At 26.7% G+C, this 27,209-nt stretch overlaps 1 protein-coding gene across 2 annotated transcripts in view; it reads left to right on the top strand.

Annotated features, from left to right (window-relative positions):
• The first annotated feature begins 14,608 nt into the window (after positions 1-14,608).
• Positions 14,609-27,209, top strand: part of LOC136984976 (uncharacterized) — an 89,574-nt gene continuing 76,973 nt past the window's right edge. Inside the window, exons 1-3 of one of the 2 annotated variants that reach the window (XM_067282133.1) lie at positions 14,609-14,759; positions 24,969-25,066; positions 25,758-25,845. In XM_067282133.1, coding sequence (XP_067138234.1) covers positions 24,975-25,066; positions 25,758-25,845 — 180 coding nt within the window. In that variant the 5' untranslated portion in view covers positions 14,609-14,759; positions 24,969-24,974. Of the gene's footprint in view, positions 14,760-22,234; positions 22,646-24,968; positions 25,067-25,757; positions 25,846-27,209 lie in introns of those variants that run through there. The other variant, XM_067282132.1, reaches the window with a different exon arrangement.

Raw genomic sequence — 27,209 nt, 5'->3', positions numbered from 1 at the left:
CACACTGTAAGTGGATCTTTTCTATGGAAATGGTGTGTGTATGGATTAATATTGGTATGGTAATGGATTGTGTATAGTTTATTATTATAGTAGCTGTATTAGCAAATAAATAAATGGAAATAAAAAAGGAGTCTATAAAAGGGCAATGAATCCTTGAAGGACAGTCATAAAAGTTTTGAAACCTCTTGTACATTTTTACACTCAGCGTAAATGAGAAATCTAGCAACAAGCTACGTAACTTTCCCGGCAAAAAAAGTTAAAATTATGTTGGGCCATCTATTACGAGATTTTATTAACAACTTTTTATATTATTATTTATTATAAAATGCCAAAAAGCTTCATTTTGAGAGTAGAGACAAGTTTCATAAAAAATTGTAAAATTTGAGATATGACAAGTGTTTGTATCTCTCCATCCCCTTGACTTTTAACCACCAAAATATAATAGCATCAATGCCAAAATATCAGAAATTTCAACAAAAGGCTTACTGTTATTAAACTTCAAAATGGACAAAAAGTCGGGGGGGGGTTATTTTCTGGCCTTTGACATTTCATATAATTTACGTTATAAACATGAAGAAAACTCGCAAAAATTCAACTTGGTCAACCCGTTGGGAGGTGCGAACCCACGACTTTTATTCATTAAAAAAATTAGACTCTATCGTGATAAAACGTATTCAATTTTCATTGCATATAAAATATCTTCATTTTAATCAAAATTTAATAAAAATATAACTATTTGAAGATGAAAAATTCAGATTACTTAAGTACTATAAAATATATAAAATCAAATAAATTATTTAATTTTATTTAAAATTTACTTTAATATTTATAGCTTTAAAATTAATTTTTTTTTTAAATTTATTTTTCTTATATATATATAAAAGTATACATTAATATATTTAATTTATATATTCTTGATATTTAAATCTGAATATAAATAAAATTAACTGAGTCTTCTTACAAATTTAGATGTTTTTCTGTGTGCTTCAGATCGTTAAAATGGCATTTATCTCATTCAAACCTTGAAAGGTTTGTTGATTAAAGGTGTTTATATGTATTCATTCGTAAATCGAACTGAATTTTATTTTTCCCATTGTTATATAACATAGGGAAGATGTGCCATCGATTAAAAATTAACCCTCCAATATTTATTTTACATTTCTTTTATGACTGAAACGTCGAGAGGTAAAAAAACGTTGGGATTTTTCTATATGTACGGATGTTAGTGTATAGGAGGACGATTTCGTTTACCCACTTCGAAACTCAATAACTCTTGTGCTTTTTGTCGAAAATTTCTGAAATTTTGTAGGGAGGTTTGTGTGTTATGAGGAAATTTTTATAGAAATTTTCACGAAGATCGGGCCATTATTTCGGAAGATATTAAGGGGGTTAGGATTATATTTCAAAATGACTCCAGGTTATACAACTTTTTTACTCGTGCAACTGTTTAATTTGCAAAAAAAGAAAGAAAATGGCGGAAAATTCCAGCAACAACTTTGCCACCTTTATTAAATTCTAATCTCTCAAATGTTTACAAGTTAGGAGTGAATGAGAGAGTGCCTACTTAACCAGGGATTCTCTACTTAAATAATTAAGCTCATTATCAATTGGCTAATTATTTAATTAGAAAATCTATTTATTTTTATTTATTTATTTAAATAATTTACGTAACACATCCATTTTTAAAAAATATATATATATCATACGCAGAATTAATATAATATTAACAAGAGAATTTGCAAGTATTCATTCGTGATTCGAAACAGATAATTTCGAGAAATATTTGTGACATGATTTGCAAATTATCATTTAATTAAAAGGGATTTATTAAATGAGAAGAGTATTAACAGTATTTGCAAGTAAGTCATATAATTATTTAATAAGGGAAATTTTCTAAATTAATATTACTCAGTAAAATTAATTGCTATCGATTAGTAATGCGTTGGAGTAATTTCGCTAATGAAAATAAAGGACAGAACATAGTAAATAGATTAAGAACATTTAAAATATTGTAAAATTACTTTACGATTAAAAATCTAATTGTTTAATATTAATTATACGTGCTTAATATGATTTATTTTTATACAGAAAATGTTTCGAACAAGGAAAGATGTCGCAGATTAACAAACTGAATAGTTTTATCCATAAATTTAATTAGTTAAAATGGTTAAAAATATTAAAATTTTGGTGTAGAATCTATGAGAATGTAAAGCTTTAACAAACAATTTCATACAAAATTCATATATACGAGTGAATATGATATAGCTTAAACCCGATTCGGGGAAAGATTTGGCTTTGCACATGAATATGAATATGCTCCTGTATATATCCTTATATAACATATTCATATTCTTAATAATTTTTAGTATAATACTAGAAGGAATATTATAAAATTACTTTCCAGGAGCTTACTGATTACATACAAACTTCTAAGCACTTTCGGGCTGACAAGCCCATCATCAGAGGCTCCAAACATATTTCATAAAATTAAGAACTCTACTAGAAGCAATAAAACTTTATTTCTTATAAAATATGTTTTTCATTATATTTAATTAAGAAATTTTATAAAATTTAGGAATGATTTAGATCACTGTCTGAACAAAGAATACGTCCATTATTCCATCTTCTCTCCTCTTATCCTCTTCCTCATCCCTCTTCTGTTCTTCAGTCTAGACGCATTTAAAGGTGGCTTCTAGAGATTGTTTTTCATGCCGAAACAAGTAAAAATCATCTTTTTAATATTTTATGATTTTTTTCGTTGTTTTTACCTATGAATTTTATATCTTCTTGATAAACCAACAAATATTTTAAAACAAAAAATATGAATAAGTATTAAATACACGCATTTCTTTTATTGAAATTAGTATCAATTCAGCAACTTTCATTCCAGACCAAGGCTTCGAAAATCTATAATTTAATGACATTTATTTATTAAAAGTTAATCGTTAATTAGTTTACGGTCGAAGAATTAAATAGTTAAAAGTATATTTGGTCTAGCGAATTAAAAATAAATTAAGGAGTTGATGACTATTTACTTAGTTCTAGATAAGAACTGCGCTTAAGATTTTATCTGAAATTTTTGATGTTAATTTCTTCCCTTCCAATATATTTAAATATATTTTTAGAATTATATATTTATATTTTAATAAAATTATATTTAAAGTAAATATTAATTATATATAGGCCCCTATATTATACTGATATTTGTATCGATTTTTTTTGTATCTCTAATAAATATTTCGTACACATCTTTAGTAAAAGTTTTATTTGATATCCAATTTAAAAAATTTTTCTTTATCGAACAATTTTTTTTTGCGTGACATCAACAATCTTATTGGAGATTGATAGTACGTTGAAGAAAAGGAATAGTTTTGGAAGAACAAACTTAAATTCCATTAATTTCTCTTTATATATGAGAGTACAACAGAGATTTCTTTAAACTAATCAAAAGATTTTTGACTGTAGTTTTATCAAACTTTACTGGATTTAGCGCAAGAGTTACATAAAATATTTGAACACTGGTCGCGGGTTCTCACCTGACTAACAAGCTGGCCACGTGCAGTTTTCCGTGTTTTCTTCAGCTGTTTAATACCTAAATACGGGCGAGTTTCACATAAAATATTCCTGATAAGCACCACCCTTGGCAGATCGCCCATGTTTTGTGTTGCCTTATTCCATAAATCCTGTCAAACCTCCGAACAACGGCCACTGACGAGAACATAAAAAATGGCCGTTGTTTGTAGGTTATTTTATATACATTTCCGTTCATAAGAAAAAAAAAAGAATCTAGAAAAAAATAGGCGCTATTTAGAAGTGCACGTTAATAGAGGTTCCACTGTACTGTATTTCAATAATTAAACATGAATTATATATATTTTTATTTTAAGACAATTTCTTATTAAAATTAATAAAATTTATTGAACTTAAAAAAAATAATTAATTTGTTTTAGAAAGAATTTAATATACGATTTTACGAAGATAAATCTTTGTTCGCTGCATTTTAAATATTAATTTTGGCAAAAGATTGGTGTAAAGTTTTAGCATGATTTATTATTTTAAAGGAATTTATTTAATAATTCAAATCACTTACGTTATTTATACTTGAGATTTGAATATAAAAATATTTTGCTAATATTTCTTTTATGCAAAGTTTTATTAGTCTATATAAAAAGTGTAAAGCAACATTTAGTTCTTATAAACAGGAGCGTTGAAAGTTTGGTATGGGGCCTGGGCGTAGAGGGAGACCCCCTTTTGCCTGTTTTTGAACAAATTAAATACGTAGAGAATGTTTACTTTTATTAATAAATAGCAGTTAAAAATTTTTTTTGTTAGTAAGAATAACATTAATTTATAGGGGTAGGAACCAATACGAAACCCTAGTGCCCATCAGTGGCCAAGTGGATAAAACTTATTGGTCGTGGGTTCGGTTCTCTCCAATAGGCTGGCCACGTGGAGTTTTCTGGATTTTCTTCACGTTTCTAACATCTAAATTGAGGCAATTTTTACGTAGAAAGTCTTCCTGGAGGCATCCTCCCTCGGCTGATTGCCCACGTGTCGTATTGTTGTATACAAACAAACTACGGCTCCGAAATTTTCTCAGCTCCCCATCTCGATGGTTCTGCTTATATGTGTATCATTCATCATTTATATATTTAACTATTAATATAATGTATAGCCACATAATCAATACAGGATGATAGAGCTCAATATGGTACTGCAGTGCTTCTTGTATGTGGTACTGCAGCCACATACAAGATGCCCTTCCTCTATTACCAAATAATAATGTGCAATGTGTATAAATTGTCTTTGGGAATAGTATGAGGCTCCTAGTAACGTCAGATGGTTTTCAACCGGGAGCCACGGTACACTAGGATGCCACAACGACACTTCAGGAATGAAGCAAAATATACTGTACTTCTGAGCAGCTGTATAATATATCTTACGCGTATTACTAAAAGTTTCAAGTTCAATAACTCTACATTGATAAAGTAAGGGTCTACAAAAAAAAAAAAAAAAAAAAAAATATTACCAAATTGAGGGTGTCATTGTTAGAAAAAGGTTGAAAAAACATTGTCCTATGCTGTAGCTTGTTTAATATGTAAAATTCGATCCCGAGAAGAATAGGTGATAAGGGAAAGTTATATATTTTGAAATTATCATAATTTACGGTTCACGAGAAACTTACGATAAGAAAAGTAGTAGAAATGCATATACTAGAAGTGTTTTATCTTGTCTACATTCAAATATTTTTAAGGAAATTGTCAGATGCCATTCAAATATGGCAATAAATTATATTCTTAATGTACTGTACAAGATGAATACTCGTCATATCAATCTAGAAAAATTTACACACATTTATGAACAGAACAATTTCCATTAAAAGTATCAAATATTCTATTTTTATATTGATTACTAAAAAATTTGAGACGATATTTTGAAAATATGATCATTGTTATAAACAGAATTGTTTTGTAAATCAGTTCTTTCTGTGATCTAGTTCTGTATATCGACCACATTAACAAAACATTCTAGATAAGTTATATCAAATTTCATAATTATTTTCGTTTTTCGTTATAAAAATAATTTACTTAAAAATTTTCTTCTATTTATTTATTTTAAAGCAACAAAACTGATTGCTTTGATATATGGGATGCTTCATCACCGTAAGCACCCCCTGAATATGCCTCTGAATCCTCTTACCATTGCGCTTCCCTCAACCTCATGCACACCTCCCACCTTAGTAGAGAGGACTATGGAGTAACAAATTTAAATTCGTGAGACCCCATGGGCGGAGCTACACGAGACTTCACGAATTTAAATTTGCTAAAAAGAAGGCCTTTTAATGTTATAGCTGAGGGCTTTAACAAATGTAAAGCCGGCTTCTATTCAAGTATTACACCTATAAAAGAATTAAAACACTAGATTGTTAGATTATAAATGACTTTCTCTAGTTTATTCATGAAAAATTTATGCATAGATCATTCAAGAAAAATATCTAATTTTTATGATAATCCACTTATTAGTTACATTCATAACTGGCAATAAAAGAGGAGGGTAACGATCTATAAAACACGCTGCAAATTACAATTAATATGAATAAAATATGTCGTAGATATTCTTCGAGACAATTATTTACAGGCGAATATTTAAATCCCATTATATTTTTAATGCAATTTATATTACAATTTAATGGTCGAGTGGTTGCAAATTTGAATTCTTCCTATGTTCAAAGAATCGATACTAATGTTGATTTGTTAAAAAATTTTGCATTATTTATAAACTAAAACAAAAAAAAAAGAGAAAAAATTCTAAAATTTTGAATAAGTGTTGAATATTATAATTTAAATAGGAAGAAAAAAATTCTATAAACCCGTTGCATAAGAAGAAAAATAATTTCCATCAACTCATAAAATTTTATATCTATCAGATAGGTCACAGATATATTTATATTGGGCTATTTGTATAATGTTGGATGGTAATGGCAGATGGGTGGGGCAGAATAAACATAAGAATCATTTTACAGCATATGAAATATCAGTAGAGGGGATGTGAGCGAATGACGATCAAGGACTCTCAACCAAATGTAAACACATTAAGTGAATTCCACGCCAACGAAAAAAATATATCAGGCAGAAAAAAGTGAATAAATCAGCCTTTTATCGGATAGACGAATGAAGAAAAACGATTTTAAACGAGGTAAGATAAGGGATAAAAGCAATTTAATTGGGATAAAATCGGGGTAAAACTTAGGGCCTGTGTTGGTTTCTATAAATTAATGTTATTTTTACTACGAAATTTTACTTTTCCGATTGCTTTATAACAGAGGAAAAGTATGTTAAAAAAATAACTCCCCTTCAAGATTTTTACATTTTTGGATTAGGAGATCCTTGACACGTCGAGAAATGCAAAAGAAAAAAAAATTCGGGGTTTTTCTACATGTATAGTGCGTGTGAGGGGCAGGTTTTTTCACCCAATTCGAATCTTAACACCTTCTGTGCCTTTTGTCAAAAATTTCTGAAATTTTTCAGGGTGGTTCATATATTAGGAAGGAATATTTCTGGAAATTTTCATAGAAATCGGACAGTTAGTTCGGGAGATATAGCCCCAATCCCTTAATATTTCCCCAACCAATCTGAAGACTTAAAGGTAATATTAAGAATTATCGGGGATGAAGACAAAAAATGCTGGAAATTCCAACAGTAACGCTTCAGCATTTTAAAATAATTAATAAAGAAATATTCTACAATTTTGTTTGCTCGAAAAAATGGTAAAAGGCGCCCTTTAAGGAGTAAAAGGGGCCCCATACGAGCGCTCAACTGCCCTGGATAAAATGCATTGTTAATGTGTAAAACTGGAAATGTAATGAAAATTATACAAAGCTACATTTAAAAAATAAATAGTAATAATTACGTCTGTATTTATATGCATTTAAACACATAATTATATATTTTTTTATTATCATTAACTAAATTTTAATCATTATTATATTAATCATAGATGAAATGTAATTTAATTACATTTTCTTAATTTTATTCCTGTAATTTAATTAGTAAATATCTTAAAAAGATAAAAATTATGTAAATCAAATTTGACTTCATTGATTTTTTTTAAATTTATTTAATATTATAGCTTTTAAACCAATTAAATTATAAGCTTATACAAAAAAAAAGAGTCGAACCTCCAATTACGGCCATCTCTAAACTGCAGGAACCTCCAAACAACGGCCATTTTTTTGTTCCAGCCAGTGTCCGTTGTAAGAGGTTTGAATTATTCGAGAAAAAATCACTCGATATAGATATATTCAGTCGAGGTGTTTATGGTTTATCGACGTAACACTAAAAATAAAATCTATAAAACATCTTTACAAGTCCATTGAGTATATAAAAATACAGTTTAAAATTTTAAAAAATATTTTAAATGGCAAAAAATTTTGGCAAAAAAATTAAAATTTCCAGTATTATTTGGGCTGAAATTTAAAAAATTGTAGACCTATAAATTTCCACTGTCGTACTGTACGTCCACCGTCTGCCTGACTGTCTGTCTCTTCTTAATCTCGAGAACAGTATTACATAAATAAAATTTAAGACTAGATATTGAAAGCTTAGAGACAGGAGGTCCCTATTAACTAAATGTGAACTTCTTATGCAAACCAGAAGTCACGTTATTTCAATTCAAAAATTTCTCCTGAGTTAGATAGATGACCAGCATTACTCTATTGTTAAAGGAAAAGTATGATGTACTGTATAGGGGCAAGACATTACTAATTTGAAATGGACGGCATATATTTAAATAAATTAGAAAAATATGATTAAAAATTGCAGCCTAGAAATTATTTATTGTGACAATGTCACAATAAATAATTGCTCGTTATATAGTAAACACATGTATCTATAAATAATATATTGTATATAATATGTAACATTTAACATATGATTTAAAAGTTCAGCAATTTTCAGCATTTACGTGCAAGAACAAATATACCTGTCAACGGAAAATTAAAGAGAATGGATGAATGTAAAGAAAAAACAGTCAACCTGTAAACAACGGTCACTGATCGGAGTCAGTGGCCGTTTAGAGATTTGGCAGAATTCAGACGTTCTTCAAAGGTTTGTTCACAGGTTTGATAATTGAGGTTTGTTCAGTGGTTTGACTGAGCTCAAACGTTCTTCAGAGGTTTCACTGGGTTCAGAGTTCTTCAGAGGTTTGTACAGAGATTTGACTGGTTTAGGCGTTCTTCAGAGGTTTGTCAAGGTTTTGCCGTTAGGTTTGTTCAGCGCTGACAGGAGTCAGTGGTCGTTAATTAGAGGTTATTTTGCATGCATCTTTGTTAAAAAAAAGGTTCTGAAAATATGGCCGTTATTTAGAGGTGGCCGTTATTAGAGGATCGGCTATATATAATGTGTACTTGTATTTTTTAAATATTAATTTTAATAATAGACGCCTCTAGCATTTTTAATTGATACGTTTCTGATATTCAATAATGATTCTGAAACCTAAATTCTGTAAACTCTAATTTTATTTATATGAGAGTTAGCACATTTAACGATTCTAAATTTAATATAAATTTGGAGCTTTTAAAATTAAATTTAAATCAAGTTATACTCAACACTTATTTAAATTTAGGAGAGATTTCATTTAAGATTAAATATTTCATAGAAACACAATCCATTCAAACGTCTTTTACGAGTATTTTCATTTATCCGAAATTAAATTTGACATGTTAAAATTGATTTTATATGCCTTTTACAAAGGGAAAAAAAGTCAAATTTAAAGAATTTTTTGAACAAGAAGGCTTGCAACATAGTTATAATAATATAAAATATAAAGAATGTAGTATATTATATGCTTTATTTATATGGAAGAAAATGGATAAAAATGGATAAATTGTCGCACAAGAACGAAATTGAACGTTGGAAAATGTTGAAATAAGTTTGAAATTTGGTTTAATTAAAGAAAAAAACTTAATAATTTTGAATGAAGAAACGAGCTCTTTTGTTCTTAAGGCTGATTATGTACGCGATCTCCAGCAGATGGCGTTAAAAATCGAATGCAGATAGGACCAAACAGTTTTTTGAATTAGGATCCTATTTAATTTTTCTATTAACCTACGGTTCACAATTTTGAAAACACAATTCGTTAATTTTCTATGAATTTTTAAAGTCGTAAAAAATTCATAGAAAATGAACGAATTGTGTTTTCAAAATTGTGAACCGTAGGTTAATAGAAAAATTAAATAGGATCCTAATTCAAAAAACTGTTTGGTCCTATCTGCTTTCGTTTTCGAGAATTTTTGGAAAAAGTTTCGTCCGTAGAAAAAGCATTACATTTTTAACGCCATCTGCTGGAAATCGCGTGCGTAACCTAAGAGGTTATAGTCAGTCTTAAATTAAAGAAATAAATGCTTCACACAAAGTCGCTTTCCCATAGTCTGTTACGCTCCACATCCCAGTGTGATATGATTGACCGAGAAAAAATCGAAAAAAATCGTTAAAACTAACGAACTGAATTGAAAATAAACAAATAAAAATCGAATGTATGTTATTGTGACATCGTCACAATGCCGAACTGCAGCTTTTAATCATATTTTAATTTAAAATTCATGCGACTTCCGGTCCAGACCAGAAGTTCGTGTATAGTTAATCCGACCCCTACGTTTTACATATCTGGTCTGGATCTTCATCTTGAGTTGTGAGTTTGTCACATTCAAACCTTCTTCCTGTACTTATTTGATTTTACTTTCATTACTGTTTTATATATAACACGAGAAAGTATTGTAATCGTGTCAAATTTGACCCTCCGGATTTTTTGCAAAGCTCGACTTTTTGAAGCCTCCTGAGTCTAAAAACAGTAAATAAAGTGGAAACTCCGTGTGTTTGTTTTGGCATTTGCTTCGTTTAATATCTCAGGATGGAATAAAGATTAAAAAACTAAATTTAGAATGGTAACTGTATATAAGGGGCATCAATGCTATTAAGTTTTGGTGATTAAAGGTCAATAGGGTGGAGAGATAGAGTGAGTCATGTGTCATATCACGAATAGCGTCGTACTTAATTTTATTCGTTCTGGCATTTACAACTTTTTAAAAAAACTTATCTCTACCATCAAAATTAAGCTTTTCATGCTTTTTTATAATAATTAATAATATAAAAGTTATTTTTTAAATAGCATTTCATAATAGATGGCACTGCATGCAATTTTTCAATTTTGAGCTAGTGTCACAATGTTTTTAAAATTAAATATTTTTTAAAATAAAGATTTTTATAATAATTCAACAGAATTACTCCTTTTAAGCTTTTTGTTTATTACTTAAATTTTGTATCTTAGTATAATTGAAAATTATCGGACTTCTTAATTGTCCGCTTAACATTCTATTCGAGTGCCAGGAAAGTCGAGCAAGAGCCTCTGCCATCTTTTTCTTCTCTTATTTATTTACAAAGGTAAGAGGGAAGGAAGTAGATTTTCTTCAGAAGTTTCTACTTACATACCACTACATTAAAAACACATTTAATTGTTTAATTTAAATAAGTGAAAATTAAATTTAGTGAATAAAATATATAACGTGTCTTCATTGTAAAGCTACCGATCACTGGTCGTGGGTTCGCGCCTAGTCAACGGGCTAGATACGCGGAGTTTCCCGGGTTTTCTTCACCTTAGGTACTTCTAAATACGGGCCAATTTCCTATGAAAAGTCCTCCCGGGAGGCATCCCCCTCGGCAGATCGCCCACGTGTCGCGTTGCTTTATACAAAAACAAACAAACAAACTGTGGATCGAAGGCATTGAAGATTTCTCATTTTTCGAACAGTTTTTGCGGTTAAAAAAATAAATTGTATATCTGAAAACGCACTAAAACAATTCGCCTTAAACTATTTGTAATCAATTTAAAATAAATATTAAAAAAATTGTGTATTTGTAATTGTAAATTGTAAAAGAAAATAAGAATTTGACAGTCATGGTGAAATGGTCAAACACGAGTCGAAAGACCTAATTTTATTTTTAAAAAATGATGGTGAATAAGTTGATTTTTAATTTCAAGCTTCGATACGTCAACAAGGAAATAAAACACAAATACAAGGAAAATGAAGATAAAAGAAATTCAGTAAACTGATCTTGCGTTTGCTATAAAATTACAAAAAATAAAATAAAATAAATATTTTTTTATGCCAATATTTACTTGAATTATTTAAAGAATTCCTAATATTAAAATCTTTATAGGTCTATGTAGACCTCAAGTCTATGTATTTGACAACGCTATTCATCATATAGAAAGAACTTTGAATTTATCCCGAAGCGCCGCTCACTCATCCATTTCCTGCATGATAAGTTTTTGAAATTTAATAAAAGAAAATTTTCTATTTATTTATAAAATCTATTTTTTTTTCTTAGAAAAAAAGGAGGGAAAATGAAAATTATTAAACAAATGGGAGAATTTTAAATTAGATTACTAGTAACGTTTAAAAAAATCTGTTTTTTAATTTTGTATGTAGAATTGATTTAAGATAATATTAAGTGAATAGACTAATTAATAAAAATATTCCGAATAATTATTAAAATTTTAATGTTACTAATTATTGTAAGTCTTTTTAACAATCTACTCTATGTACAGTACAAGTTACTGTATGCACAGTCTTCTCTATCAATCTACTCTATGTACACAATCTATTCTCTGCACAATATACTCTATGTACAATCTATATAGAATTTGCCGTACGTTCTGTACAGTCTACTCTACGTGCAATCTATTCTATGTACAAGTTACTTACTTATATACAATTTGCTCTACCAATCTACTCTATTCCCACAATTTTCTCTATGTACAGTACAGTACAGTACCATCTACTCTATATACAGTCGCTCTATGTACAATCTACTCTACCAACCTAACAATTTATTCTATGTTAAATAATTTAAGACTAATTTTTCGTTATACGATTTTATTTTTATAAAGACAAGATTAATTAAAATATATTTTCTACTTTTTACAATCTTATATTAAAAAAATACATAAAAATAAATTTTATTTTATTAAATTTATGTTTTTAAAGGTAAGAAGATGGCAGATAGATCAAATTTAACGTCGGTTCTCTTAGAGTTTAGGGTATTAAAAACAAACAATTACAGTAATACAGAATTGTTCCATATTTGTATTCGGCAACCTGGACATTGTCCAGACTACCAAATCCAAGTTTAATATAGGAAGAGTTAACTCATCTTATATTAAAGATATTAATAACCCAAACTATTATTTGGTTAAAAAAAATAATAGGCATTTAGTTCCAAGAGATTTATTATTAAACTAGGACAAAATTTGTAAACAAGCTGTAGCTTAGGGCCTTGTGTTATGAGTCTTAAAGAGTTTAGGGCCTCATATTTTTACGTGTATCATTCTTCGGGGATGGGAAGCGCCTGTTGTACGTTAACAACAACTCTAAATCCAGCCCTCAATTCCTTCTCAATTATACATTATATTCTTAAAAATATATTAAAATTGATATAAGATAAATAGTTCAAATTTAAATTTATATTTTATTCTAACCAATAAGATGATTTCAAATTTTTTAAAATGGGGAAGTCATCACCAAATGGCATAAAAAAGTGACTTACCAATGTAAATTTTATATCGTTGTTAGTTCAAATATATTCAGAGTTCAAGTCATCTGATGTTGACAGTAATTTAGAAAGTCTTTATATTCTATATGTACATTTAGAATTCAGAATAATAATCGTATATATGTTTAATATAATAATAATAATATAAATATTTAAATTTACTTAGATAAAATAGGGACATTTAGAAGCTAATAGGAAGAGTTAGGGGACAGGTGTCAAAGTTTTATAGTAGTTTATATTTTCTGCAGAGTCCTAGTGAGTAACTACGAAAATTTTATGCAGATAGATCAAAGGGTTTAGGAGTTAATAAGGGATGAAATCATTGGAAAGGGTGAGATGTCGAAGTTTTGTAGTAGCATACATTTTCCGCATGGTCTTAAAGAATAACTATGAAAAATTTGATGCAGATCGGTCAAATGTTTACAAGTGTATGGATAACGAACAGACGAACAGACGTTCTGTTATATATATATATATATATAGATTATCTGGGAAAAAAATTAATAATTTTATCTTTTAATTTTGATTCGTATCTGAAAGACGTGATAAAACAGCATATGATAAGATATTAATTCCGGAAAATGATTAAAAATATTTTTCTTTAAATGATCAATACTCTAAATTTTTCATGGATCGGAATTTAATTCAATTATCTTCTATTTTAAACTTCGGACTTTTATTGTTAAAATTTTTAAAAACAACATTCAAAAAGTTATCTTCGAGTATAATTATTCGATAGTTTTTCATTAGATATTGATAAAATGATTAAAACAGGCATTAGATCATGGTGACAAAAGCGTTCTAGAGTAGCCTATCAGTTCACTTAAGCATGATTATCTTAATAAATTTTAAAGATTTATCTAAATTACAATTACTTTTTTTAATACAATCTCATGTTAATTAACTCTTAAACAATTAAAAGAATGAGCAAAAAAGAAAATATTTATATAAAAATGGTTTTTATTACTCGTGTGTAATTTAAGTGACATACGCCTAGGAATTTGCTTTCCAGCACAACACGTCTAATGGAATTATTATTATAAAATTTTACAGTTTTTTAGTTATATTTCAAAGTTATATTAATATAATTCACTAAACTTAAATGTAAATAATCGATTAAACAATAAATTTTTCAAAATTTCCAATAAAAAATATATAATATTCGCATTGAAAGATGCATGTATACTCAAGGGTTTATCCAGATAAAAATGATAATTTCTTTCCTTACTCCAATATAAATTTTAATCTTTGTGTTATTAAATTATATTTATTAAAATAATAATTATTTTAAAAAGGTTTAATATATATAGGCCTATATATAAAGATTTTAATCATAATTATTTGATAATATTCCTCCAATGTTTTTATTTTTTGTTCATTTAAGTATCTTCTAGCTTATCTACTCTATAATTGAATTAACCATTATTACAATTACTATATAGTGCTGTCAACAGATGGCAACACTGTCGAAATTCGGATCGATGAGGATGCTGACGTCATTGTGTACTGCAGTTTCCTTTCTGTCAAAGAAAGATGAAGGTGGAGAAGCTGAAATAATATCTTCACTAACATGCCTATATATTTTTTTATAGCATAAACAAGAAGAAAAGAAAATGATTAAGAATTATTTTCTTTCTTCCATTATAATCGGTAAGTTTTGTTTAAAAAAATTCTAATTTTCTTTCATAAATATTAAGTTAAAAATTCTTCCGAACGATATTTCGAAAATTTAATTCGGCCGAGTTGTTATTTCGGGAGGGGAGGAAAATAAAATAAAATAAAACAAAATTATCCCTTAGAAATTTTCTGCGGATTACATAGAATTAAGTTCACTTTTCAAAGACATTATTTAGAAAATAAGATGAATTTTCTGAAATTTATTAACATCAATCTTTCGATGAAACATTATAACAGGAAGCAATTATGTCATTAAGAGGGCATTCGTTGGATTTTCGATGAGAAAAATATAAGATATAATCATATTAAATGAATTTTAACCCGCAAATAAGCCTTATTTTGCCGTTTTTTTCTGTAAAATATTAAATTAAATTAATCGCGAAAATATCCTTAAAATAATAATTTTATTACAAATTATAGACTTATATATTATTGATTACTTGCATATATTTATAGTAAAATACTTTATAAATTATACTTATATGCAGTATGCACATCTGTAATATCATGCTGATAATTTCTAAACACTTGTTAACTGTAGGTAAACAATAATTATTATTATATAGAATACACTTATTGAGGTGATTAAGCTTAATTTTCACAATTTTCCTATAATTGTATGTTTAACATAGGTTCGTTCTTGCAAATATATTTAGAGTTTAAACATTTTTCTTCAATAGTTTAGATAATTCTTCCCTAAGGAATCGTGCCAAGGTCATTTTATGTGTTTTTGAAAGCCAGGACCTGGATTAAAGCCCAAAATTCTACTTATTACATTTTTCACAGATTCCATTATCGGTACAATCTACAACACAATTTTTCATAATTCTGCGCCCATGAAAAATGTATTATTACATATATTTTAAATGTAGAAACGAGTATATTATACAATTAATTCTTCCATTCATAACTACAAAAACTATATATACACACAGGAGACGTGCAAAAGTAAATATACAGTTGTTATTATGGAAAAAAAAATCATACAGTTAACATCATACATAAAAACAAGAAAAAAAACTTCATTTTTATACATAAATTAAATCACAAATAAGTTATACTTAATAATAAAAGACAAAATAATAATAATAATAATAACCATAGACACCAAACATCTATGTTTCTCAAATTCACAACTTTACACATACTTTGGCATTCTCCTTCTATATATACAGGGTCGATTTTTCGGGCCTCAGGCTAAGGCCCTACGCTTTCAAATGTATAAGAAAATTTGATTAAAAAGTTCGCTTTGAGCCCCCATTGATAATTTTTTTACAGGCCCCACAAAACTTCCAGACGGCCCGTATATAATTTTTATACTTTAAATTTAATGCGTTATCGAGTTTAAAAAACAAGAATAAATTTTAAAAAAGGACCTATATTTAAACTTTAAAAAAATCTAATTTTGTAGATAAATAATCTAAAAATAAATTTAAACGTTCGTATTATTCAGTTTTTTAACCTGTGTGTGCGTTAAAATAACGATTATTTTAAAATCAGAACAGTGAATTACTGTACTAAACATTATTAAAAATAAATAAATAAATAAATATATAATTTGCCTTAAAAAGTGAATCTAATTATAGATTAGTGCCAATGTTAGAATTTATTTTTTTATTATTATATTTAGAAAATAATTGTTTTTTTAATCTAAAAATATAATATTAAAAATAAAAATAATTAAGTTAATTGTTTAAAATATTACTTAAAAACAGTGTAAACTGGAGTAGTATTTTTCCCGTTTAGGGAGGTTTCCGTCTTACACAGGTTCCGTTTTAGATAGGTTTTACTGTACTTTAGATAAATAATATTTTATTTAACTTGTATTTAAAATGGAAATGTGATTTTTTTAAATAAATATTTTCTACGTTAAATGATTTTATTTTCTAAAAAATCTATTTTTAAAAAAATAATTATTGAATATATTAAAAAATAAATTTAATGAATTTTTTTCAATATTAAATAAAATGTGAGCGATTTTCTAAATTTATAAATATTTTACTAATAAGATAATTAAGCATGAATTTTTTTAAAATAAAGATAATTAATATTTGCCATTACCATTATTGCTATTAGATAAAGGGGAAAAAAATAATAATGGCAAATTCTTTAATGAAATCTTTATATATTTTTTTAATTTATTAAATTGTAAGACAATTCTTTGCACAATGTATTCATTAAATGATATTCTATTATCTTTAATAGAGTATGAGAGGAAACATGCCTTTTTTTCTGTGTTTTTTGGCCTGTTTTTTTGGAATGTAGTGGCAGAGTGCACAGAATTTAATAGTGTCCTTTGACATGATTGGTCGAGAAAACAAAATCAACTTTTCATTTTTAAAAAATTTATAGCTTAAATATATTTTTTATTATATATGAAAGCCAAGAAAAATCGACACTTTTTGACAAATAGCACGGAACACAAGAGATATTCTCCCCCTTCTTTACGATCCATTTCATTTATTTAATGCATAACATGAATACGAAGTGATTGACAAACAAGAAAATTATAATACTTTTTTCTTATAAAAATATAAAATATAAAAATACATTTCTACTAAATTAAAAAAACAGCTTCTTATCGCTACATTTTCTAAAAAAAATACTTTAAAAAGTTATTTAACTTCTTATTTAAATAAGAAAAAGCATGATAATATCTTTATTATGAAATCAAATTTCTACTTCCCCTTTTTTAATATTTTCTTTTTTATCAAATTTTACGAAAATTAAATAGGTATTTTTTGTAATAAAGCAGATAATAAATCACGATTAAAGCTAATAAAATATTATTTTATATAAAAATTTCATGTAATGAAACCTAAAATTATATAAAAAATTTTTTCTACATTATGTAGTTTAATCGCAAACCATTCTAATGTAGGTCAGGAATAAATGTTCCTTCTAATAATTGCTAATAAATTAGTTATATGATATGTTAAATTCATGTTTTGTTATTCAATATTGAATAAATTACTTTATCCTGTCTTCACGAAGGTAATCCCGTGCATCAATTATGATTTGTACTTCCTTTCATGTTTATAAATGAGCATATCTAATTTTTATGATATAAATTAGATGAACATCTCTTAAATTTAAGCATAAACTTCTTCTATTTAATTTATTAATACAAATAAATTTATTTTAAAATACAAAAAAATAAGCATTTTTCGAATTTATTTAACCAATTAAATCAAAAATATAATTATAATATACGAAGCGAAACGCTATATATTCAAATTTTAAATTTTAATACTGTACTTGTCATTGATTGGTTATTTAACTTTGACGTAACAGACAAAACAAACGTGCGTCATAATTTACTCGTATTGCTTTTAAAAAAAGATTGAAATTGATTGTTTAAGATAATTGGATTTTGTAACTCACGTGACTGTCATGACGTAGTTTAATTTTAAGAGTGTTTTGTTTATTAAAGAAAATAATCATTTAATTTTTTTTAAAATTGATAATTAAGAATAAAGCTAAATTATTATTATATATATGTTTATATTTTAAATTGGATAATATAGAATTTTTCCTGTTTAATTCTTACCGCTTTTATCGACTAAAGTGGACGTTTAGTTTAAAGGAACGTCATCTGCACTTGTATACATTCACGACCTTTCATTGATTCACTTTTATTTTATTTTTCATGTCGAATAAATTTAAGAAATTCTGTTCAATTATACGCAAAGGAAACGGATAATTTATGAATATTTAGTAACCACGTGATAAATAGATTAGGGGAAGGGGGAGAGAGCAAATGGAGTTTTCGTGTAGAAGGATTTCATTTATTCATACTCTTATACAGATTAATATATGAAGAATGAGCTTGATTATTATACATTATGCTTATTAAATAAGAATTTAATTGAAAATATGTATAAGTACTGCTAAGTTTAGAAAAGCTCTGCTTAATACTTTTCGTATTGATCACGTTTGTAGAGATTTTGGATGGAGTAGTTGAAGTGTATCGAGTTTCATATATTGCAAAAAATTCTTGTAATATATAAACAACTTCCTCCGATTTAATAATTTTTTACAGTTTAAAAATCTTTCATAAACAAGAAAAATTGCGCTGTTTTTAAAAATAAACATATAATCTATAATAAAAAAAAGATTAAAGTGTTAAATAAATTCTAAAATTAATAATACTTATAAAAATTAAACATTACAAAGAAATACTTTGAAGATTTTTTAAACTGTATTAAATTTCTTTAATAAGTTTAAAATTTTTAAATATTATCGATTGATGCTAATTGGTTACCTAAATTTACGTAGTAGCGATTACGACAAAATTCTAACCAATAAACATTTACATCTGCGTAATAATCGAAATGTGATTAAATTAAAATATTAACCAATAAGAATAAATTAAAGCGGACTTTCGTTTTATTTGAATTCAAATTTGAATATTATAATACTTAGTTAATTGGATAGCGAGAATTCGTGTAATAATTATAATTGATAGTGTTTAAATTTGAAGTTAATATCAAATGCGAAGATTTATTGTTCCAAAAATGATAAAATTGTGCATGAATGCTACAATAAACAATTAAATAAATCAATATTTAGTTGTTGTTGAATATTATTCATTCGAATTTTAGAATAATTAACCGACTTAAAATATCGTGACATAATTAAAATATTGATACTGTATGATGCTATAATTAATCTCAGTATTTACCATTATACAGGAAAAATAAAAGATGCGTTTTAAGATAATTTAAAATGACTTTATGCGATGTAAATTAAGAGCTTAATCTTGTAAATTTTTTCATTACTGCTATTTCTATGTAAAAATATCGATAGAAAACAGAAAAGAAAGTAATTACAAGATGAGTGGTGACTCATTTATCAAGAGTTAAAACACGTTCGAAAATCCGATTTTCTCTTATATTGATTTTCATCTTTTAGAATTAAAAATAAAAAAATTTATCATGTATTATTTGTGTGATTTTTAAGTGTCTTACAAATAACAAGATGCCAAGTGTCATCTCTTGTGTTTGAAAAAAAAGTAATTTTTCTACTTAGACACTTTTTGTTTTTATTTTGTTCTGTGAGATATTTTTTCTGTTGCTTAAGATATATTAGAAAAGTTCATCAAAAAAACTTTTATTATTATTTTTCACTTAGCTTCTGTTTGCTATCGAACACGTATTTGAAGGATAATCAATGAACGTATTGAAACTTAACTGTAAGTGACAAATTTTCTTTGCTAATGTTGGAATAAAGAACGAACGTGTTTAAGATTACTAATTATTTTGCATTTACTCGAGATATTCAACCATAAAATTTCTTTTTCCTTTTTTTTTGTATATCATTCAGTTTTTTTAAATAACTGTAGATCTATCCACTACTGAACCATAAAAATGTTATATTAATACACATGTAGATGTTACAATAGGGAAATAAGTGTGAAGTAGTGTGATTTTCTTTACATCACACTCATTTCCCTATTGGAACATCAATCTGCAGATCCATGTCAAGCGTATCTTTCATTCAGCATCCCAAGATAAAATGATAGTTGAAAAGAGAAGTAAATTTGCCAAACTTACCGAAGAGTAAAACTAGACTGTAGACACGTAAACGTTCTTATCACCTTCCTCTAGTTGTAAACTTGATTTTATAATTTAAATTTCGGTTTATAAATAATAGATTTGTATCTTACATTATTTATTCATTCATTATTTTAGAAGAACTTCATTTTGAGTACTGTTCATTAAGATTTATCTACTAGTACACACGAGTAACTCGCGTGATATTTCAGACAATAATGCACGATTCCGTGATATGGCCCATTATAATTTAATACGGTGTAGTGTAGCGATGTAATACTAAACAACAAGTGTAATTCGATAAGAAGAAAAATATGTAAAGAATAGACAAAATTTTATGCTAATTTATACTTTAATAATACAATAAAATAATCCTCACTTTCGAAATATCGATTTTTTAAACATTATTCCAAATCAATCTGGGGTCTTCTATCTATTGAATATGCGTAAACAATGGTGTTCACGTCTAACTGATTTTGTTATAAATTCACAATTTTCTCTACAGATTGATTGCAAATCACCCGAGTTTGTTTTTTTCTGACTTTTCTTTATCCTAACGGAGCGTATCCATTTACATCACAATTGCTAGTGGATAGAGGCAAAGTGAGTACAAAGAGAGGTTCCTATAGGGATTTGAATTCCACTTTTTATACGGACAGGATTTAAAATTCTATTTAATATGCTTTACAATATACTTCTATACGCATTTAATTCTATATTTATCCTTAAAAAATGATTAATTTATTACGCTGGCGTTATTAATTATTTAGTCTTCAACTGCTGTTTACTTCCATACAAAAAAATTGTTTACAAAAAGAAATGTTTGGCAAGCAAGAGATAACGCTTTCGGCTCTACAACTTCCACAACAGAGATAAAACTCATCGAGTTTACTGTTGACCACAGATATAATACTAACTTTTACCTTAAGGTGTGGGTGGAATGTATCCTGCAGGGTACGAATTATATAGGAAAGCGCTAGACATCATCAAATAAATTATTCTAATGGACGAAAGTTTGACTGGTGGAATGCCATTTAATACTTTTAATACAACTTATAACAGCTGTGAAGTGATACTCGGCAATGCTGACATTTTTACAGATGAAGATGTTCTCCAGAATTCCTTTCGGATGAGTTTTTAATCGATTAATTCCGAAAGCCGAATTAAATATTGTGCAATATGTATTGTGTATGTGTTTATCTAACTACAGATAAATGAATACAAGTCATATGCCAATTTTATAAACCATTAATATAAATTGGAAAAAGTGCAATTATTTATTTAAAAAAAATATATATTTCCTTTTAAATCAGTCGGTTATGCATAATCTATTAAATTAATAAATTAAAATAATAAATTACAAAAAAAAAAGAAATACATTATTTTGCTTTCTGCGCCATCTGCCGTATAAATTTATCATAAATTAAATTATTTTCTATTTAATAACGTCATAAAATAAGTCAAAATCGATTTAAGTTTAATCTTTAATTTCTCTATTCAAAACTTACATTAAGGATTATAAAAAAACCGCCATTTGATTTTTTTCTCTACTAAATTGTTTATGGCACCGTATAGGAAAACAATAATTGATTTTATTTATAAACATAAAGCGTATTCTAGAAATAAATAAAAAAAAAAAACAAAATTAAAATACATTTTTTCGCTCGAGAAAATATAAAGGTTTATTTAGACAATTACAAAAGATGTCATTGACCTTACTTACCTGTTAATACATATTTATTTACATTTTAAAAAATCTCAATTAAAATCGAACATATTCTAAATAAAATTAATACGAATCTCACGAGAATTATTAAGAGTAGGAAATTTTTACGAGAGGTACCAAAAAATTCGAAATTATTTTTTTAACCAATCATAACGCTTCTAGGTAGAAAGCGCGGTACCAACCTAGATCACATTGGTGTAGTCGTGCATCTACGGCAGCGGTTATTGGGTCATCGTATATTTGCGTTATTGACGCTTGTATCGTGCTACCTGTTCGCACAATACCTATAGGACGGGGTGTGTTTCCTAATGGACGTGTAGGCAGATCGAAATATCAACGTGGGTTGCTGCAGGGTGTGGCCGTATTACCTAAAACACCTGGACAACTGTTGACCGCGCGGCAAAAAGCGCGTGCAATGCTATCGTAGTCTTTGGTACGATGTTTTATTGTGTATCAATTCGAGTCTCGTTTACTTCCAATCATGAATAAATCTTCGGTCGGTGACATTGCCCCTGGCTAGCTGTTATGGTGGAAACACAGCGATGCCATCTGGGTGGAGCGAACTGGCTTTGCAATGTGTAAGTTCATCTAGTTTTTAAGCGCGCTTAAATACGTATAATTTAATTAAACACAGGATATTAAAACGTATTGTGGTAAGGTTATTGTTCTATTTTTCTCTTCGGCATCTTTGTCTTCGTGGCTTTTTGTATTCGAATTTCTTCTTTCTTTTTTTGTTTTTCTAGCTTCCACACTGTCACTGACCTGACATAGCGGACAATGTTACTTTACCTGTAAAGTTCGGGATCCGGAACGACCCTTTAGGTTAGCTTCTTCCAGTAAATAGCCTCATCAAATAATGGTTATGGTCTGGAAAAATTACTTACTCGCTTCCTTTCTGACGTATTTTTATTATTGTTTTTCAAATTTTCATCATGCTGCTGCCTTAAAAAACAACTGCGATTTAATGTTTACTCGACGTGTTTGTGAATTTTTAAAGGTTTTAAATATGTTTTAACGTTAATTGAATTAAAAATGGAAGTTTTGCAGAGTTGTAAACAAAGTTTTTTTTTTGTTGGGTAATTATTATTGATCTCCCGTGTATTGCTCATAAAACATCCAGGCTATACGTCTTCGTTGGCATGATTTTTATAACTGATTTTTTCGTAAATGTTTACTGATGTGGTAAATATTAAACAGCGATAAAATTTTTCAATAAACATTGCCACTGTATAGATTATTTTACACGCGTATACCGCGCACTTCTCGCACACGTTCTACTCCAGTTTTATTTTTCTCTTCTTAAAAGTACTTGAGATTTTTAATTTGATTAAAATAATCTAAAAATAATCTAGATATTATTAAGTTTCAGATTTATGTAGGCGAACATCCGGCTTATCTCCTACACTGTTTAATTTTTTCTTTTTTAATCTTATATATATGGCAGGTTGTTTTCTGTAATGCTATTAATTTTACTTGAATATTTATATGTTAATGGTGCAATATTCATAAATAAAATAAATTATAATATATTAAAATTTTAATCAAATTTATTTTATTTATTTATAACTTTTGATATGGTTTTAAGGAGCATTTCTAAAATTATATTTCAAGTATATGAGTAATAATTTAATTTTAAATTAGTAATAACTATCTTATCCATATTTAAAAAAAATATTTTTAATGATTTTAATAATAATTGCTTATCAAATTTAATATATCTATCAAAATATTAGCATTACTAATTTGCTATTTTTAATAAGGATGCATATCTAATAATTAATTCCGATGATGTGATATTTTCTATTCATTTACATCTCGTTATATAAATTATTTTAAAATTTAATAACACATATCGATGGTTTCAGTTAATTTACTGCGGCGTTAAATGGTATATATTTATAAAATACAAATTAATAAGGTAAGATAATCGAAACAATATTAATTGTCGAATTAAATAAAAAAAAAAAACATAAATCATCATTTAAATATGAATTTTTTTGCAGTTTATATGTTATATAATATGTTATTATGAACCTTTAAAAAAAATAAATTTGTAGTAGATTTGCTTTTATTTAATAAAAATTTTCTGGAAGTATGAAATTTTATTAAATTTAGACCAAATTTTCTAATTCAAGGAAAGCATTCAAGGAAAGGAATTGTAAAAAAATCGAATAAAATTTTAACATCTCAATTTTTTTTCCAAATTATTTAATAAATTATTAATGTTTAATAGCATTATGGTGCTTTAGACTTTGAATGTAAAAGTTGAGAAGTTCAAAACGAGTAACGTAATCGTTCTAAATTATGAATAGAAAATTGGTGTATGGTATATTCAAATTCTTAAACAATTTTTGATTGACAATAATGATGATAAATATCTTATTTTTTTTTTTTTATATATTACACCAATCTATTATAGTGTCTAAATTTGTTTTCAATTAGATTTAGTTATATTTTTAAATTTTTTATAGTTTTATATACTTTAATTAAATTTTTAAGTTTAATAATAATGCTATTAAAACTATGTTCGTTCTTAAAAAAAATAGTTAATAATACGGAAACTTTATTTCTTTTTTCCAGTTTATTTTGAACATTTAAAAAAAAATCTAAACTATAGAAAGAATGAATTTTTATAATCTGAAATGAAATATTGATTTTTCAAAGTGGAGTCAACTTTATCAAATTGAACATTAATTGACTGTTAATATAAAAAAAAATTATCGATTAAATTTATTTTTTATATTCCATTTCAGATATGGAAAATAGTTTTTCTTGTCGTCTAATTTACTTTAATGAATGATTTTATAGTTCTGATACATAATTGCAACCTATAGATTTTTTTAATATGAATTTTAAAGAGTTTTTTCAAAGCATTAGTAATGTTTTTATATTAATTTGTAGGGTGGAATGTGTTCAGCTTCTGACACAATGGAGAGTTTGAAGGGGAAATGTGAAAGCCCTCTATCATATCCTAGTTCCAGAATTAAACATTTTACAAGGTGAGTTCAAAAGATTTTTAGATTATTATTATGTTTATAAATTAATCAATATTTAAATATAATTTTAATTTAATGAATTGATCATTGGATGGCTGAGTTGTTAAAAGGTGGTAAATTACCGCTCCGGGTACCTGAGATTTAATGTGGATGAGTCGAAAACCTTGGCAACTTTTTAGTCTGATCTGTTCAGATAGGTAAGGCTCATCCCTTGCTACTTATGTGGACCTAGCTGAACCTGTAATGGGCTTACTACAAAGGCCCACAGGGCAGAAAGAGTTAAAAGAAATTGTTTTATATTCACTATGTTGTAGTTTTCATTAAGTTTCTATTACTAAAAATCTCTAATACCAACAGCAAAATTATGTACGATGTAATTTGTATACATTTATATATTTAATTTTGTATAATTAAATATAATAAAATTTTTCTCAGGTATGTTTATTCCAATAAAATAATTTGCAAAAATACATAAACAAATCTAATTTATTATTATATTAACAAACTGAATAAAATACTTTAATTATATAAATTGATAAAGTTTTAATAATTATAAATATTCATAGTTTTAAATTAAATTTTAAATTACTTATGACTTTAATTAATATTATATTATAATATTAACTGAAAATTATAATTCTGAAGGCTGTATTTTAATTTTCCATTTTAAATTAGGTTATTATTTTTTTTATAGAGGTCAAACGGAGGGAACAACTAGGTTTCCAAAACTAGATGAATGTGCTCACTTTCATTACGAAAATGTGGATTTGGGATCAATCAAAGTAAGCATTAATAATAATTTTAAAATCTTTTAAACTCTTAACTGCTTTTATCGAAACTACTTGAATAGGTAGATATTTAAAATTTTTATATCTTATTATATGTCTTATAACAAAGTTATTTTCCTTCATCAAAATTTTAAAAATTTAATTAATTATTAATGATATTCATTCATTTGTAAGCTTGGAATGTGATTTGCATTTAAATTTAAAAGTTTACCTTTTACATATTAAAATGTAAAAGGTATTTGAATTAAATCAAATGACTAAAATCTAATAATTATTCCAAGTAATCAGCATAAAGCAAATCTTTTTTTTTTTTTAAAGAGCAATTATTACAGTTGTCAAAAATATGTTTCAATTCTTTTTATTTAAAATATAATTAAAATTGTATCATATAAAATCTTATTGTACATTAAGGCAGTATATATATTACTTTAAAAATATTAATAATAATGTAATCTCTTAAACATTTAAAAAAAGATTATATAACCTTAAAATTATATTAAACAGTGCTAAATATAACTGAAGATTACTAATAATAATAGAATATTGAAAATTAAAATTTTGTTTTTAGAGAAATGTTAAAAGTACTAAAAAATTTATAAATTATGCAAACTGTATAAAGTACTGTATTTACTTGAATAATCATGCCCTGGAGTAATCCACATACTCCAAGTTTGAAGGTACTGGATTTAAAAAAGAATTTGATTAATTTAATTTATCACAAATATTTAACAAATTTTACTAATTTATGGTTGTAATACAACTGCAATATTCACTCTTGCTGCTTTGTAACATGGCAGTGCTTTGTTTGCAAATCAATGTGATATTAAAAGTTAAAAATACCTAGAAAAAGTATAATAATTTACCTTTATCAGATATACAGATAATCTATAAATTATAATTATGTATTTTGTAATAAATTAACTTACTAATTAAGTGAAAGTAAGACTTCTTTACATTCCCTTTCTTTACATTGTTTAATTTAAATTGACAGTGAAAAACTGCTAATTGACCAATAGCTTAAACTAAGAGGTAATCTAAATATAAAGATTATTTACTATCAGTCTCGCTTGTATATTTAACTTACTTTGTTTATCCTCATTTTCACAAAATTAGTGGCACCAAAATGTTCAATAATACTGCTTGTAACTATCAACTATATTTATCACTAGCAAAGTAAGCAAAAATCATGGTGACTGGAAGCTCCCTAGATTTCATGGGTTGCATCACCAAATTTGTTTCGAATAAACCATGCCCTCTGACTTTTTGTTAGTTTTTTTTTTTTTTTTGAATTAATTTCTATGCTAATTATTATGCTAACAAATTAAATAATAGTTTTAAAACTATTTTTAAATGATAAT

The sequence above is a fragment of the Centruroides vittatus genome, unplaced genomic scaffold (genome assembly GCF_030686945.1).
Source record: "Centruroides vittatus isolate TY-2023 unplaced genomic scaffold, ASM3068694v2 contig_941, whole genome shotgun sequence".
Taxonomy (NCBI): Eukaryota; Metazoa; Arthropoda; class Arachnida; order Scorpiones; family Buthidae; genus Centruroides; species Centruroides vittatus.
Note: the sequence above shows the minus strand (reverse complement) of the source record. Positions and strands in the feature narration are given on the sequence as shown.